At 47.5% G+C, this 17,359-nt stretch overlaps 1 protein-coding gene across 2 annotated transcripts in view; it reads right to left on the bottom strand.

Annotated features, from left to right (window-relative positions):
* The window catches only part of LOC123983363 (integrin alpha-3-like), a 27,465-nt gene that overhangs the window by 2,345 nt on the left and 7,761 nt on the right, over positions 1-17,359 (bottom strand). The window contains exons 3-28 of one of the 2 annotated variants that reach the window (XM_046069602.1): positions 16,831-16,958; positions 16,117-16,202; positions 15,855-15,991; positions 15,676-15,782; positions 15,491-15,583; positions 13,400-13,459; positions 13,157-13,310; positions 12,290-12,483; positions 12,124-12,212; positions 11,911-12,044; positions 11,735-11,812; positions 11,586-11,653; positions 8,863-9,002; positions 7,356-7,499; positions 6,548-6,645; positions 5,715-5,883; positions 4,915-5,001; positions 4,703-4,782; positions 4,512-4,589; positions 4,324-4,426; positions 4,077-4,253; positions 2,100-2,237; positions 1,377-1,487; positions 1,061-1,159; positions 846-971; positions 563-705 (exon numbers count right to left, since the gene is read on the bottom strand). In XM_046069602.1, coding sequence (XP_045925558.1) covers positions 595-705; positions 846-971; positions 1,061-1,159; positions 1,377-1,487; positions 2,100-2,237; positions 4,077-4,253; positions 4,324-4,426; positions 4,512-4,589; positions 4,703-4,782; positions 4,915-5,001; positions 5,715-5,883; positions 6,548-6,645; positions 7,356-7,499; positions 8,863-9,002; positions 11,586-11,653; positions 11,735-11,812; positions 11,911-12,044; positions 12,124-12,212; positions 12,290-12,483; positions 13,157-13,310; positions 13,400-13,459; positions 15,491-15,583; positions 15,676-15,782; positions 15,855-15,991; positions 16,117-16,202; positions 16,831-16,958 — 2,989 coding nt within the window. In that variant the 3' untranslated portion in view covers positions 563-594. Of the gene's footprint in view, positions 1-562; positions 706-845; positions 972-1,060; positions 1,160-1,376; positions 1,488-2,099; positions 2,238-3,455; positions 3,595-4,076; positions 4,254-4,323; positions 4,427-4,511; positions 4,590-4,702; positions 4,783-4,914; positions 5,002-5,714; positions 5,884-6,547; positions 6,646-7,355; positions 7,500-8,862; positions 9,003-11,585; positions 11,654-11,734; positions 11,813-11,910; positions 12,045-12,123; positions 12,213-12,289; positions 12,484-13,156; positions 13,311-13,399; positions 13,460-15,490; positions 15,584-15,675; positions 15,783-15,854; positions 15,992-16,116; positions 16,203-16,830; positions 16,959-17,359 lie in introns of those variants that run through there. The other variant, XM_046069612.1, reaches the window with a different exon arrangement.

Below are 17,359 nucleotides of genomic sequence, written 5' to 3'. Positions count from 1 at the left end.
TGCTGCCCCCGTGTTCCTGCTCGACACCCTCTGCTGCAACGACTATTGTTACTAGTCCTATTATTATTATTGTTATTATAATCATTAACATTACGATTATTATCATTAACACTACTATAAATATCTGTACCATTTTTCATTTAGTCTATAGCAACATCACCTTTACTGTCTGTACCTCTGTGTGTGTATTGTGTAGGCTGCCTCCCTCCCCTCTCTCTCTCTCTCTCTCTCTCTCTCTCTCTCTCCCTCCCTCTCTCTCTCTCGTCATCTCTCTCTCTCTCTCTCTCTCTCCTTCACCCCAACAGGTCGAGGCAGATGGCCGCCCACCCTGAGTCATGGTTCTGCTCGAGGTTTCTGCCTCTTAAAGGAAGTTTTTCCTTGCCTCTGTCTCCTAGTGCTGCTCTTGGTGGGAACTGTTGGGCTTCTGTAAATAGCATCATAGAGTACGGTCTAGACCTGCTCTTTATGAAAAGCGCTGTGAGATAACTGTTGTGATTTGGCGCTATATAAATAAAATTGAATTGAATCAGTCAGTAACAGTCAGTAAAGAGCTGGTCCTTACAGCAGGGCTCTCTGGCAGCAGCCTGCCCAGACTCAGATCTCCTCTTCCAGCCTCTCGTGCTCAGACGGCTGGCTCTTCATGTGGGCTTTCTGGGTCTTGGCCTCGTACAGCTCTCTGGTGCTGGCTCTCCTGAAGAAGCCACACTGAACAGCAGGGGGCGACACAACGGCACTTTACCAAGCAGGAGGTGATGGTGGCTTTATGAACATTTTCATGGTGAACACAAAACTAATCCCACATCCAGGGGTGGGACAGAAGGGTTCAGGTCTCTGCACATGTTTACCTTCCAGAGCAGCAGGCAGATCAGAGCCAGCAGGGACACTCCAGCCAGGACAGACACCACAATGATCCACAGGGGGGCACTGGACTCCTCCTGCTGCCCTAGGTCCGGATAAACGTGGACCTCAATCTGCAGAGGAAGACCACAGTGACTGGTCATCATGTTGTATCTGTAATGAGCACTGCTGCCTGTAGGGGGTGCTAGCAGCAGCTCAGTACCTCTGTGCCGTGAGACTCCATGTGGATGGTGGGTTTGTTGGTCTGCAGTTTCAGAGTCACCCGGCCTCGAACCAGCACATTCCTCGCATCGCTGTAGTCCTGAAACACATACAGGAAGGTCTGAGTGTAAGAAGTGAGACAGCTGAGCCTGTCTGCAGGCAGCAGGCGGCCCACGGCGGGTTTAAAGGTCCACAGCTGCTGCTGGATCTGAACCAGACAGGACGTGTGCCAAACAAGCAAAAGGAGAAGCTAAAAGAGGCTAAAGACGGAGACAGTCCCTTAAATATCAGTTAAAATGTGATGAAAGTGTCTGTACCTCGATCATGGTGGAGTTCCACAGTCTGGCTCTGACTGTCAGAGTCGCCGAGTTGTTCATGTTGACCAGCGGGCAGACGAACGTCACACATTTAGCCCCGTGGCCACAGCCCTGCACACAAACATACAAACCTTTCTACCAGTGACTATCCAACTCTTTCACATCAGGGACCCCAAAGCTGACACAAATGAAACCGTGGACCCCCTTATGATGGGAGTTCTGCTGTTGTTTTAATACAGAATGTGGCTGAAACCAAAGACCAAACTAGTCATACTTCCTGTCATTGTTTTTTGAGAACCACTGCACCACCGAGGACGTCCATTCCCCAGCCTCTAACCCCAAACGAAATAATATAAGTTTAAGCCTGACCCTTAAAGCAACAACCCAACTTTAATCCATAAATCAAATGCTCCGACACACACACGGAAACAACCTGTGGCTGCAGGACAGGAAATAGAACAGCCAGTGTGAAATGATGTGAATCACTTGGGTACTTTTGTTAATCTGTCTCTTGCTGGGTGTTAATTCTTTAAAGAGGTCCGACAACATCCAGTCCTTATTATACAAGAAGGACCTTCCTCCCAAGCTTCCTCACAAAGACAGACACTTCCCACAGACCGTTTGTAATGATGAGTTTGTTTACACGTCAGAGCGCCCCCTGTGGGGGGCTGCAGTACTGCACCACTAATAGAAGCCGGGTTAAAGGAATGAGTGTGTTTGTACCAGAGTGTAGGACTTCTTCTTCTGTCCCTGCAGGTGGTGGACAGGTAGAGCTTTTTCAGTCTGCTCCTCCTTCTTCTCCTTTACCTGCTCCTCCTCCAGACTCCTCTTCTTCTTCTCCTTCCCCTCCTCCTTTGACAGCTGAGCATACAGGAAGGGAAAGTCATCAACAACCGAAAAGTCGTTCAGGAAAGATGGTTTATAAAGACATGAGGAGCTCTCTGCTGGGACAGACTGGGACATCAGGACAAAAGCCATTCTGAAAGCAGTCTTCTCCTGTTGGAGTTGGTTTAATTACACCATCTACATGATCTCTGTTTGCAGGAAGGTTTGTGGATATTAATATACATTAAAGCTGAACGATTAATCGTTTTCAAATCAAAATTGAGATTTATATACATATATGTAAATCGCAATTTCAATAAAATATATATATATATATAACCCTTATTACCATGGTTTCCAGATAGTTAAGATAGGATTTGCTGGTTAGTAGATTTCTATAATACAGCCAGTGGAAATAAATATTAAAGAGATGATATTCTGCTCATTTTCAGGTTCATCATTTTCTTCGGTGGTTGAACCAGAACAGGTTTACATGGTTTAAGAACACCATCTCTTTGTCATACTGCACATTGATGCAGCTCCTCTTTTCACCCTGTGTGATGAACGCTTTGTTTTAGCTACCAAGTGAAGCATCTCACTTCTATAAGATCTTTGCTGCGAGTTGCACGTGAGTGGTACCTGAGTAAAGACTACTAGCAAATCAGAAGCAGGGCGGGTCCTAACAAGCCGATAACCAGGACTGACAAAACGTTTATTTCAACGCAAACAGAGCTGTCTTGAACACGCAGCTGTGTACACAAGCGCACTGCACATTACTGCCTTTTTAATACGACTGTGTTTACGTACTTGTCGTAGCTCATTGGGCATCACCTCTGACACGCCCACCAAATGGGAGAAAATGTACCTCAAAGCCTGTTGTGCAGTGTTGCAAAATGTTTCAAGGAAACACATCATTTATTCTGAAAACATTGCAAACTGGTGCAGATCATTTTGACTCAAGGCTTCGGTTCAGCTATACATGTTCCTAAACCAGCTTCAGAACCTAGGCATTTATTTTTCATAAGGTTTTAATTGAGCTCTGTCTCTACATCACAGCTGTATATCCTCTGACAGCCTGGAGGGGCTCTAACGCTGGGTAGGGAGGGTGGGCTGAGCGGAGGCAGCGTGTGCACTGTGTAGGCAGGTCGATGGTCGATTTATTGTCACAATATAACAGGTTACAGAGTGAGACAGAAACAAACTATATTTCTCCACCAGTGTTTTTGAGGGCGTGCCACACTAGCCGCTACGCGAGCATCATGCTGCGTGTTACAGAGTGATGCAGAGAGGTTGCTGACGTAAAGGCTGGACCACAATCCAGCGGGGTTCAGTTCAGGAGCAGAGGTTTCTGTGGAAGAGGGGAACTCCCTTTGGGCTTTTTCACTTTGCAAACCTATTACATGCACAAAAAAACAGAAAACTCAATAAAGGGGAAAAGGCAAAAAGCAGAAAATGACCTCTTTAAAGAAACTAACAACAACACAATAAAACAACTGAAATGTAAAAAACAACCTGTCCATCATGTTGACTGGTTAGGAGTTAATGTTTTGATAATTTCAGTCTCGTATGTAAACAAAACCTGCTTGTAGATACTCGCACTGTCCCTAATGATAAAGACCTTTCCCCTGAATTAGATTAGAAATAGATTTTAGGAGCAGGGATGTAGATTATTGAAGGTTTACAGTTAATTCTAAACCAGCAGGCAGCTCTGTGCACCTCCTCTGAAAAAGAAGACTTTATTCTGAGAGGCAAACAAGAAATAGACGAGTAAAAGGCGTTTCAGATTCTGATTGGACCGGCCTTTATTCTGAAATGTTCCAGCCCAGGACTTTCATTTTGAAAGGAGTACTGTGAGGCAGATGTTGACATAGTTACCCTGAGTTTGAGGGGGTTGATGATGTCGGGGGGCGGAGCACAGTGAGGCTCTGATGTGCCGTTTACTTGGATCTCTGTGAGGTACAGCAGCCACTTCCCATTGGACACCTCCCTCGGCCAATCAAACTCCACCTCAAGGTTGCCTAGGCGACCCAGTGGCTTCCCGCTGATGTGCACCTATCAGAGAAGGCAGTGGTTAACACCTGGTCTGTTTACACTCCAACAGTCAGACTGATATCAGACACACCTGCAAAGTGAAGAGCAGCAGACTGCCGACATCCGCCGTCTTCACCATGGCCGACTCACCGATCACATGACCACTGAAGGCCACGGGGCCTGGTGGACTGATTCTGTCAGGACACAATCAGCTGAGTGAGGTCATCAGGTCCAAGGTCAGAGGTCAACATTAAAGCTCTTACACTGTGTGTTACTTACAGATGGAGAGAAGTGTGCAGTGAATACTCTACCAACATGGAGACAGAGACAGGAGAAAGGTCTGACTGCTCACTGAGCCTGAAGACACAGAGACACAACTCAGTACCTGTCCAGGAAAACACACTCAGACAGGTGTGTGTGTGTGTGTGTGTGCGCGTGTGTGTGTGTGTGTGTGTGTGTGTGTGTCCTACGTGGACAACTGCAGCTGAGACTGAATCTCTCTGGTGTCTAAACTGATCTCATCCGGCTGAAATATGATCAACACCTGAACCTGAAATACAGGAAGAGACGGATGATCAGGTAGAGTCTCAGCAGGAATACTGCAGTACAGGCAGTAATACAGAAGATAGTACTAGCAGTACTGCAGCGGCAGCAATACTAGACTATCAGGAATGTTCTGTACCTTCTGGTTGCTTTTGAATGGGTTCCCCAGCTGACACTGAAGAACGGCATTCACAACAGAACACTCCACCTTCGCCTGGATGTCACCCTGAAACATAAACAAACACAGTACTGACTGTAGGACTAACTGGTCTAAGTCCCAGCTCTGAAGTCCATCAGGCAAGTCCTTTAGGGTAAGTCTGAAGTCAAGGACAAGCAAAAGGGAGGAGCCCAGAATCGAACCGCCAATCTCGTGTCAAGAACCAACTAAAGCCCAAGGTCTGGAAAGTCCAAGTTAAGTCTCAAGTCAAGCTCTTTATACAAAGTCCAAGTTGAGCATCAAGTCAAATCCCAGGTTCTTTAGGGCAAATAGAAATAAAGTCTGAAGTCAGTTAGGTAGGTTCTTTGGTAAGCTCTCCAGTCAAGTAGTCACATCCTTTAGCGTAAATCAAAAAATCTCAAGTCAAATGCCAAGTCTTTTAAGTAAAGTCTAAATAAAGTCACAGGTAAGTCTTTAGTCTTTTAGTCCAGCTTCAAGTCAAGTTTAAATGTTACTGGGGCACGTCCAAGTGAACTCTCATAGTCCAGTTCTTTCAGCTGGTCCAAGTCAAGTTTTCACAAGCAAATTGCAAGTCTTTCCAAACTGTAACATGGTAATGGAGTCTCAGTCCACTACTCTTCTCTACCTACATGCTGAGTAACTTAATTCACAGCTTCAGCTTAAATATACACTCATATGCAGATGATACTCTGCTCTGCATCAACTTTGTCTAGTTCCCCACCTGCTAAAAGCTGGATGACAAAGAGCTTTAGTTTCACTACCTTTGTTCGGACTCCGGAGTATATGAGTGATGGTGGGATGCTAACGTTCAAAACAGCGTTGTGAGCATCTTCTGCTTGTCGGCCTGGTGACGGTGTGTTGCTGACGTTAACCTCCAGAAACAATCGGTTAACGCCGCCTTTGTAGTAAAAAAACTGACTGTCCTTCTTCCTGGAAACACAGAAACACACAAATCACAACATGACAGCATCAGTTTGAGGTCGGTTGGGACTCAGGAGGTAGAGCGGGTTGGCCGTTAATCGGAAGGTTGGCGGTTCAATCCCTGGCTCCCCCTGGTTGCATGTCAAAGTGTCCTTGGGCAAGATACTGAACCCCGAATTGTCCCAGTGTATGAATGTGTGTGAATATTTCCGTTTGAGCATTTAGGCTCAGTGTATGAATGTGTATGACTGGTGAATGCAGATGTATTGTAAAAAGCGCTTTGAGTGGTCGAAAAGACTAGAAATGCAGAGCATTTGCATGGAGCATTTGCATGTATGGAGCATTTACATCCTTCAGGTCAAGGTTGTGTCAACTCCCAGCAAATCTAGGTCATAAGTTCTTCAAGGACGGTTCGATCAAGTCAAGTATTAAATAAGTCCCGAATCCCCTAAGGGATTAGTCGAAGTCAACCATCAGACCATTCAGGGCTGTAAGGGAAGTCTCAAGTCAGTTTATTCCTTTGAAAATGCTGGAAGAAGGAACAATGTGCAGATGTACTAATAAAATGTTTGATATGATCAGTCGTTACCTGAGCTGCTGTGTGTTGAACCCACAAAAGCACAAAGACAGAAAAGCACAAGACCCACAGTCTGATATGGAGGAGTTCACTCACATGGGGAAGGGATTCTGGTTCTCATCTGTGAACTGGGCCGTCATCTGCAGGTTACTATGGCAACGGTTATCAGAACCACAGGCCTTCTGGATGTGGATCTGATAGATACAGAAATTCTAGATAAGTGAAGGAACGTTCAAACAGTGAGTAAGTTCAAGAGTTTTCCGTGGGTTCTGTTAGTTTTTGATCTTGTTTGGACAACCTGGGTTCTGACTTTGGTTCGGCACAGATCTGTGGTGGGTGACGTAAGTTTCCTAAGAGGTAAGAAGTTGTGAGGTACAGGTAACTTATGGACCCAGTGACAGAACGACCTTGGCCTGTCTCAGGTAATAGTTTATTCTGGGTAGATTAGCTGAGCCGCTGCCTAGACAACCAAGGACAGATGATCCATTCTCTGTCTGGTAGACTTCCCAAGGCCAGTAAACAGTTAAATACTGGTTTTGGCCCTTACTCTGTACTGCTGTTGCCGTTCTCTCCTCAGCTGAGCTGAGATATTACTGTACAACATCCTGAGATTACTGGGACCTTCACGAACAAATTACCCCCATTCTGGCCTCGCTCCACTGGCTCCCTGTACATTTTAGAATACATTTTAGGCTTTTAATGTTTGTTTTTAATTCACTTAATGGGTTGGCACCTCAGTACATCTCTGAGCTCCTGCACACTTACAAACCACCAAGGTCATTGAGGTCTGCTGATCAGCTGCGGCTGAATGTGCCCAGGACCAGGCTGAAGACCAGGGGCGATCGCTGGTTTCTATTGGGTTTTGTGGGTTCTGAACAGTTCTGTAGTTTCTGTGAGTTCTGACCTGGGTTCTAATGGGTCGAGGGGTCTGGCTCAGCACGGGAAATCGTTTCAGGTCCTGGACAGTGTTTCTTTTCTTGGGAAGCTTCTCATACAAAGAGACGTTTAGGGAGAATACCAAAGGTTCCACTTTGTCTCGGATCGAACTCTGCAGAACATAAAACACAGAACAGAACTTCGTCAACACTTTTCTTTGTCTTCAACGAAGAACTTTTGATCCTCTGAAGACAGATGACTCCAGAGTGTCCTTGAACGCACCAACAGTGGTACTTTTCAGATGAGTCTGCTGGACACATGATGATGAGTTCTCTTTAACAGAACATGCATGTGACTAAACACACCGACTGTGAAGGATCAAGTCCCTACAAGCTGTTGGAAAGAAAGGCCAAAAGTAGAGACATGATTTAAAGATTGACCAGCAGGAATGTGAACAAACAGGATTTATAGTTAATGGACTACAAACAGCAGCGTGGGGTTGGTGTGGGTCATCACTCAACATCGTCCTGAACTGAATCAAAACAGAACAACAGAGAAAATGTGGGCAGAAACACAAACATGCTGATAAGAACTACATGACAGATCAAGCCCGGCACATCGTGTACTTGTCCTCAACACTTCTACCTGCATGTGGACCAGCTGAGAACTCAACAACTCTTTAAAGGAGCAGTCTGGGAAACAAGCTGGGTACTAAAAAGGGCTTTTTCAGATGCTTCTTGTTGCAGCATCTTGAACAGAAAGGTTCAGTTTTTCCTCTGGACCCTGGTGAAGAAGCAGGATGTGAAGTCTGTCAGCAGCAGACTGATTAAAGGTCAGAAGAATCAGCCGGTCTTATCTCACACAGCAGAACTTCCTTTAATTAAACGGCAAAATATCTGAAACTCTGCTGAAACCTTTGCATCAAGTTCCAAATGTCAGATATTTCCCCTCAAATCAAACACATCATTGAGAGTCACGCCACAAATGTGTTCATGAGGGCACGTCTTCACGTTATACCCAATTTCTACAGCTGATTTTAGGTCCCTCTTTAAGGCCTTGCACCTTCACACCTAGCTGAGATAATTACAGCACAAACACCAGCACGCCCTCTTCGTCTCTCCATGCTGGTCTCCTGGTCAATCTTTCGTTTAATAAAAAATCAGCTGGCTACAGAGCTGTGGCAGACCGTGCTCCCTGTGTATGGAGTGACCTTCCATTATATGCTGGGGCAGCGTGCTCAGGATATCTTGGAGTCATGACTGGAAATCTGTCGTCACGTCACTACAGCTTCTCCTAGAATTGGTGTCGGGTCCTTTTAACGTCCTCTTAATCAGAAGATTTTAAATACAGCTGTTTATCTCATCATTATGTTCTTGCTGTTTTACCCCGTGTTTTACGTTTTGACTCGCCTGAACTCCATCCTGGGTATTCCTTGGAAAGTGTATTGGTACCATGCTGCATGGTCGCCGCCATCAGGACAGATGTGGCTGTGATGAACCTGCAGCCTGCAGGGGGCGCTCACACGGCACACTCACCAGCAGTCCGACTCTCAGGGTTTCACACTGCTTTTTTGGCATCGACAGGTAACCAGAGTAGACGCTCTGCCCGTTGTCACGGAAACGGAGGCGGGATTTGAGGAGGCGGGACTCGTCGGCGGTCACCGTGTAGTGGACGGCTGCGAGACAGACAGACAGTCAGAGGACAAACCAGATCACCAACAGACTGTAAATATTTTCAAGCATGAAACATCACAAACATCAGAACCGTGTAGAAATACAGACTTCATGTCTGATGACTGGTCAGGTTTACTCTGGTCACATGATGATAAACCGTGACACAAACTGAGCTGCCTTGTTGTCATGTTTATATTTTCTCTTCTGATGGATATTTTAAAGTAAACACAGAGTAAACTACGTCATTCATTTATCACTGTTTCTCTCCTTAAATGTTTTTATTCACCTTTTGTAGTAGCAGTACTTTCTTCACTTTGTTGTACTGCAGTATCTATCTGCTGTGTTTATCATGTATGTGTACTTTTGTTCTGTGTTCAGTCCCGTGGCCAGCCAATCAGATCCATCTAGGGCTCCCCTCCACTCCGCACCAGATCGTAGACTAAAGTTACTGGACCCCCTCTGGGCACACTGGATTCTCCCAGGCTTCACCCTGATCCCCATGACCTGCTGGATTCCCCTGAACCCCCCCCTGAACCGGCCTTAGCATTTTCCTGTAATCTGTTAAGTAAACATTTTTCCTCTGAACCAAATTCCTGAATCTGAATCTGAGTCCAGACTTCCTGAGTCAGTCTCTGCCGTAAACATGAAGCATTGTCCGCTTCGTCGGTCACTTACTTTGTTATTTAGAAAAGAAGATTTTTATTTTTAATCACGTCTGTTTTCAAACGTGCAGGAAGGGAAACACCACCGCTGATAATAATCATTAATATTCATAAATGAGCCGACGCTGCTGACTTCAATTACACTTGATCTGTGTGTGTGTGTGAGGAGGGGTGGTGTCATAGCAACAATGTGACCTCGTCTCTGATTGGTCAAATTAACAAGACACAGCCAGAACACACACTCGTGCACACACACACAGCGCCCTGAGGAATACTGAGTGTGTTTCTCAGATGTAATAATATCAGTTTCTGTAATGTGATTTATCATCCAGAGAAACACACAGACCACAAGGACACGAGGACACGAGGACACGAGGACACCAGATGATGTCATCTGGTGTGTGCGTTTGTCTGAATGTCAGTGTGTGTGTGTGTGTGTGTGTGTCACTTTGTTGATTAACAGCAGGCGCTAATTGACAGCTTCATCCTGCCAATCAATCAGGCTGGTTAATTAACAGGATGGACACACACACACACACACACACACACACACACACACACACAGGAAGCTGGTTGATTATTGGTCATTAGTCCTGACTATAAACAGACTCGTTAGCATCGTGTCCTCATAAACACACCATCTGTCCGGTTAGCCACAGAAGCTAACGCAGCGGCTTCAGGCCGGATGCACAGACTCTTTGGAAACCTGCAGCAGGCTGCTGATCTATGAACACGAGGTGCTGACTGTAAAGCTGTGACGGGCTGATCAACACTGTGTGGTGAACAGGGTGAACGTGGTGAACATTGTGAACAGGGTGAACAAGGTGAACGTGGGTGAACAGGGTGAACGTGGGTGAACGTGGGTGAACGTGGTGAACATTGTGAACAGGGTGAACAAGGTGAACAAGGTGAACGTGGGTGAACGTGGGTGAACGTGGGTGAACGTGGCGAACAGGAACAGGGTGAACGTGGTGAACAAGGTGAACGTGGGTGAACGTGGGTGAACGTGGCGAACAAGAACAGGGTGAACGTGGTGAACATTGTGAACAGGGTGAACAAGGTGAACGTGGGTGAACAGGGTGAACGTGGGTGAACGTGGTGAACGTGGAGAACAGGGTGAACGTGGAGAACAGGGTGAACGTGGAGAACATTGTGAACAGGGTGAACAAGGTGAACGTGGGTGAACAGGGTGAACGTGGGTGAACGTGGGTGAACGTGGTGAACATTGTGAACAGGGTGAACAAGGTGAACGTGGGTGAACAGGGTGAACGTGGGTGAACGTGGCGAACAGGAACAGGGTGAACGTGGTGAACATTGTGAACAGGGTGAACAAGGTGAACGTGGGTGAACGTGGGTGAACGTGGGTGAACGTGGCGAACAGGAACAGGGTGAACGTGGTGAACATTGTGAACAGGGTGAACAAGGTGAACGTGGGTGAACAGGGTGAACGTGGGTGAACGTGGGTGAACGTGGTGAACAGGAACAGGGTGAACGTGGTGAACAGGGTGAACGTGGAGAACATTGTGAACATTGTGAACAGGGTGAACAAGGTGAACGTGGGTGAACAGGGTGAACAAGGTGAACGTGGGTGAACAGGGTGAACGTGGTGAACATTGTGAACAGGGTAAACGTGGTGAACAGGGTGAACGTGGAGAACAGGGTGAACATTATGAACGTGGTGAACAGGAACAGGGTGAACGTGGTGAACAGGGTGAACGTGGAGAACAGGGTGAACATGGTGAACATTGTGAACAGGGTGAACAAGGTGAACGTGGTGAACAGGGTGAACATTGTGAACGTGGTGAACAGGAACAGGGTGAACGTGGTGAACGTGGTGAACGTGGTGAACATTGTGAACAGGGTGAACGTGGGTGAACAGGGTGAACGTTGTGATTGGCTGGGTCAGTTCAGCTGCTCACTCACTGATGTTGTCTCTGTCGCTCTTCTCTCCGGTGCTGAAGATGTAGGAGAAACACACCTCCACCTGAATACTGACACACACAGAGAGTCAGGGGTTAGCTGTCAGCATGTTAGCTGTTAGCGTGTTAGTGTGTCACAAGTTTCAGTCTCACCAGAAGTCACAGCTGTTCGGGTCGGCGACATCCGGAGAAACTCTGAGGGTTTTATTGAGGTGAATGACTGGCCGAGTTCTGAGGAGTCAACCAATCAACAATCAACACATTATCAACAACAGAACTGAGCAGCAGCCTCACAGATCAGTGAGGCAGGAACACATCAGTTTGGGTACCTGAGCAGAACCACGGTGTCGTCCAGAGAGCCGACCAGCAGGTCTGGGTATTTGTTCCCGTCAACATCCACAGCTCCAGACAGAGAGTACCCGAAGGTCCTGAACCCAGGAGAGACCCTGCTGCCCCGGATCACCTGCAGAGAGTCAAAGGGGGGTTACAGGTGTGGTCTGCACACCGACCGGTACCATGAAGAGGTGTGTTTACTGTGAGACCTGGCTCGGTTCTGTAGAGACCCCCTCGCTGCTCCCGCTCCAGATCATCACACTTCCTGTTTCATGGAAAGGAGCACCGACTGCAAAGTCTGAAACACGAAACTCATGTCAGAATCGTCTTCTGCACTTTCTTCAGATGTTAAAATGTGTTTCTCAGCGTCCTCACCCTGGAAGCCGTCCTGGTTCAGGTCTCCAGTGGCAGCAACAGACATACCGAAGGCCGACCCCGCCGGTCCTTTCAGCACCATGCTGGGCCGTGGATCAAGCCGACCTCCCGAGTTCATGTAAACGTAAACTGCCCCGCCCGCCTCCTGCTGACGCTGGAAGTAAAAAGGAGCGCCCACCAGCAGGTCGGTCCACCTGCAGGAGGAAAGAAATCCAGAGGTCTTCAAATGCACCGCAAAATGAGATTTCGGAAGAAGATCTCAGAGGTGGTCTGACCGAGGGACTGGATCAAGCGCTGAGTCTTATATGAACCTGGGTTAAATTTGGTCAACATGAGGACAGCTCTGATCCTTCTGCAAGTTGTTTCAAGTCTTTCCAACCTGTCACGTTCAAAGACAAAAGCACCCTCAGAGCAATGGGGGTTACATTTCTGTCTTACCCTGGGTAATGTTTGGTCAGCGTGACACTGGGAGTAAAACGTATTCTAATAACATTGAATGTTATAAACAACAATGAGACATTAAATAGGACAGTTATGAAACATGAGGACGGTAGCTTCCTGTGATTGGTCTAAAGGAACCGCTCCAGAGTTCACTTGGTCCGAGACTCCGCATTGAGGTGAACCAGAGAGGGGTTGCTTGATCTGCACCAGAGTTTGAGCCCGGCATTCACACCGACCCAAAGGAGCAGCACTGGGGGGGTTAATGCTGCAGGGTCCGGTCCAGCTGGAGTAAAGAAGACTGGTGTGAACCGGTCCTGGGAATCCTGGAACTAGACTGTGTCTGAAGTGTCTTCATGTTCGGCGAGTCTTCATTCCTTCATGCTGGAACACAAAACAGGACGTGACCTCGTGTAAGTCCTTCCTTACCCGTCATTGTTGAGGTCGGTGGTTGCCACGGCGTTCCCGAAGTACGAGCCTGTCTGCTCGCCGCGCAGCGTCTGCTGAATATGCAGTTTATCAGATAGCTTCGCCGCCAGCAGCACAGAGCCACGGGCGTCTTCCTTACTGTCCTTTGGAGCTCCTGGTCACCAACACAGCAATCAACTGATCAATACATGAGTCCAATCACTCCTGCACCACTTCACACAGAGAGGAAGGAAGAGGACTCACCGGTTATTATGGTTTCCTTATCCTGAGAGAGGAGACGGCGAGCCTGAGTCACCGAATATCCTGCATGGGCAGAGAGATACAACCGTTAACAGTGGCTGAGTCAGCTGTTAGCAGTTAGCATGGTGGTACTGAAGTTTCTAGGCTGATTTCAGGCATCAGGGATCGGGCAACCCATCCCAACTTCGTCTAGACGAAGCGTCCATATGTAACGAGTTGGGATGGGTTGCGTTTGAAGACCTCCGAATTTTTGCGCGCGTAGGGCTCCATGGTCAAGTTAGCAAGAATATAAATATGCAATGTCGGTTAGACATTCAAAATAAAACTAGTGGGTAACTTTGTGTGGTTACGTTTAAGCAACCAAACTCCCCGGTCAGGTTTAGGGATAATTATGTGCCTTGAATCATGAAACATTCCTAAAAGGAATCAGTGCTGGCTTTTTTATTTCCGAGGTGAAAGGAATCCCGGCCTCCTGGTGTCACTCTGACTTTCCTTTTATTGATAGCACAACTTTTAGAGTTGAACTCATGTTCATTGGTATCGGACACCGGAAGACGTGACAAAGCTCTGGGAATGAGAACGGGCCTGAGTTTTGTGTGAGTCCGCCTGTTTCCTGTTTTATTTTGAAGTTTGTCGATGTGTTATATCTAATTCCCCTGAGGTGTCTCACCTGTTCCGTCCCTGCCTGGTCTGTATTTAAAGTCGCCATTTCCTTTTGGTCTTTGCTGGATTGTGTAATGGAAATAAAACCCTTAAAAGACGTCTGGATTGGAATCTTTATTTCAGAAGACTCACTAAAGGACATATTTCCGTTACAATTGTCTTTCGTCAGTCATGTCGTGTCTCACTCGTGTTCCTGGTCTCAGCCTGCACCCCGCCTGATTTTCACCCTCCTGTCTTCTATTTGTTCTGTCTGTCCTCAGCCTGTGGATCATCTGGCCTCGGACATCTCTTTGTTTGGGAATGCACCACATCCACCACCATTACTGTCAACACTGGAACCCCCCAAGGCTGCGTCCTGAGCCCCTTTCTCTACACTTTGTACACCAATGACTGCAATAGCCCTTCTCCCATTACAAAATACTTCAAATACTCTGATGACACAGCCATACTCGCCCTCCTCTCTGACACAGAATCAGTTGCAGCATATCACCAATCTAATGCCCACTTCACAAAATGGTATAAGGACAGTCACCTCCTCTTCAACGTCACCAAGACAAAGGAACTCATCCTGGACACACGCCGTAAACCCTCCACCCCTCACTGCCCCGTCTCCATAAACAGCCAGCAAGTAGAAATTGTTGACAGCTTCAGGTACCTCAGCATCACTATGGACAATAAACTGAGTTTTGATCACCACATCACAGACATCCACAAACACTGTCAACAAAGACTATTTGTCTTTCGTAAGCTCAGGACTCTATCAGTCAAACCACACCTACTGCTTGTCCTTTACCAGAGTATCCTTGAACCTGTCCTCTTGTACTTCACCATGCTCTCTCTCACTAATAAGAACAAGCTTCTTAAAATCACTAACACCTCCTCCAAAATAATAGGTCTTCCCACTCCCAACCTGCCAGCCCTCATTAATACCGCCACTGCTCGAAGACCAACTACCATAGTACAAAACCCCAGCCACCCTCTCAACTCATGCTTCACCCTTCTCCCATCTGGCCGTAGATACAGACAGCTGCTCTACAAAAAGGCACGCTTCAGAAAATTGTTTTGTACCCTGCTCTATAAGAGCACTCACAGTCAAGTTAATAATGTCTCTTTTGTGTTATGTGTAGATATGTGTATATTGTCCATATATGTGTGTACTATGCATAGTTTGTGTGTAGAATTCATATTGAAGGTGCTCTTTGTACAGACTGTGAAAACAAATTTCCTCCACTGAAGACAATACAGAATGAATCTGAATCTGTTGGTCTGCACACCTGGTGTCGTTTAAATAATGAGTAAATATCAGCCCCCTGAGTCTCATTTCCTGCAGTCTGGGTCCTCCTGAGCACACGGCACCTCAGACGCCACCATCAGGAAGTGAAGTCACGCTGAATGATCAGGTGTTTCATGGGTTCACGTTTAAAGGCTCACCTATGTAAATGTTCCTGGTTCCCAGGTTGGGGAAGGAGCTCCTCTCGGTGTCAAATTCCATAGTTGGATTCATCCAGGAGACGTGGACGTTACCTGCAGCACACACACATCAGATACACACAGTTTTCAGGAGCTGGGTTCTGATTGGACAGAGAGCAGCGAGTGACGGACAGCGCAGAGCTCACCTTGCCAATCGAAGCTTCCAGGTGAGCCGACGATGACCTCCGTCTGAGTGATGGCGGCAGAAATCCCCATGGTGCACATGGACTCACCGCTGACATCATTCAGGTGACTGCACACACAGAAGCACAGGCTCACTGACAGGAAGTGCCAGGTGTCACGTGACCTTTGCCGTGTGACCTACCTGCAGGGCTGGTCGGGGTTCTGCCAGTGCATGTCTGCGTCGTCGTACTGCAGGTCGTTTCCACGGATATAACACCGGCCAATCATGTGTCTGAGCTTAGACTCGCCGTAGAGTTTGGCGAATCGATGACCACACGCCTGGAGACGGTCAGTTGTTAGTTAGCAAAAAACGTGTAGAAGAGAGAGTTCAACACACAGGAGCTGCAGCCAGGTGCAGTCTGACAAACAGTCTGCTCTATCAGCTAATGGGAACAGAGACTCACCAGGACCCTCCCCCCGGGTCGGCCCTGACTGCCTACTGAGACGCCGAGCCACATGTCCTCAGCCAGGTCCTCCGTCGGGTTCAGATCTGAAACAGGACAGGACGGGAGAGTGACTCGCCACAGGCTGCTCTTTCCTTTGTTTGTACAGTGTGACGTTAAAATGAACTCCTCTGATTGGCCCTTTGCGTGGTTATAGCTGATTACCCGCTCAGGACAAATCTTTATCATGTCTGAGTGTGTGTGTGTGTGTTCAGGAGGCAGATAAAAGCTCTCAGGGGACAGCAGCTGTCACGTCTCACTGAGGGATGGACTACCCATAATGCACCAGGGGAGAGATAACAGGACTGAGTGAGGAGACAAACAGAAACCAGACATTTAAAGCCACAGCAGCCCGGTTCTGCCTCACAGAACCAGAACTCGTCCAGAAGGTTCTGCTGCAAACCGATGAAGGACAAACAGACGCTGGAGCCGGCTGTGATTGGCTGAAAGGCAGACAGGTAAAGGCGGGGAGTCAGCTGGAGGTCTGATGCACCTGTTCAGAAACTTGCATTCGTCTCCATGGAAACGCCCGAGGTCACATCTCATCCCGTCAGTCGAACCTCCTGTAACCACACCCCCAGTGATGTCACGGTGTGTGGGAGGTGACGGAGGCGGCTGCTACAGGTGTGTCTCCTCCCGCATAAACACATTCACTTAATTAAAGGTGAGTCTCACCTGAGCCTATGAGCTGCATCCTGCTGCAGTCTGATTGGTCAGCGGTGACTGGGCAGCTGTACACTCCTCCTGTGAGATTGGCTGGAACATTAGGCTCCGCCTTCTCCCTTGGAGCTCCGACCAATAGCCTGTCAGGATGAGACAGGTGGGAAAGGTGAGACAGGTGGGACTTCAGGATCTCTCCTAAGCATCCTTGAATTCATCTCAATGACTCGTTGGAGGTCTTGAAGGACCCTTGGGGAATATTCTGTAACTTATTCAAGGACTCCTGGAATGTCCTGGAAAACCCCTGAAGCCCCCCTGAAGCCTCTTAATATATTTGACACACACAACACACAACACAGGACACACACAGCACAGGACACACACACAACACAGGACACACACAGCACAGGACACACACAACACAGGACACACACAGCACACACAAACACAGGACACACACACAACACACAACACAGGACACACACACAACACACAACACAGGACACACACACAACACACAGCACAGGACACACACACACAACAC

This window comes from Micropterus dolomieu, linkage group LG02 (genome assembly GCF_021292245.1).
Source record: "Micropterus dolomieu isolate WLL.071019.BEF.003 ecotype Adirondacks linkage group LG02, ASM2129224v1, whole genome shotgun sequence".
NCBI classification, from domain to species: domain Eukaryota; kingdom Metazoa; phylum Chordata; class Actinopteri; order Centrarchiformes; family Centrarchidae; genus Micropterus; species Micropterus dolomieu.
The sequence above is the reverse complement of the archived record's forward strand: the minus strand, read 5'-3'. Positions and strand labels throughout refer to the sequence as shown.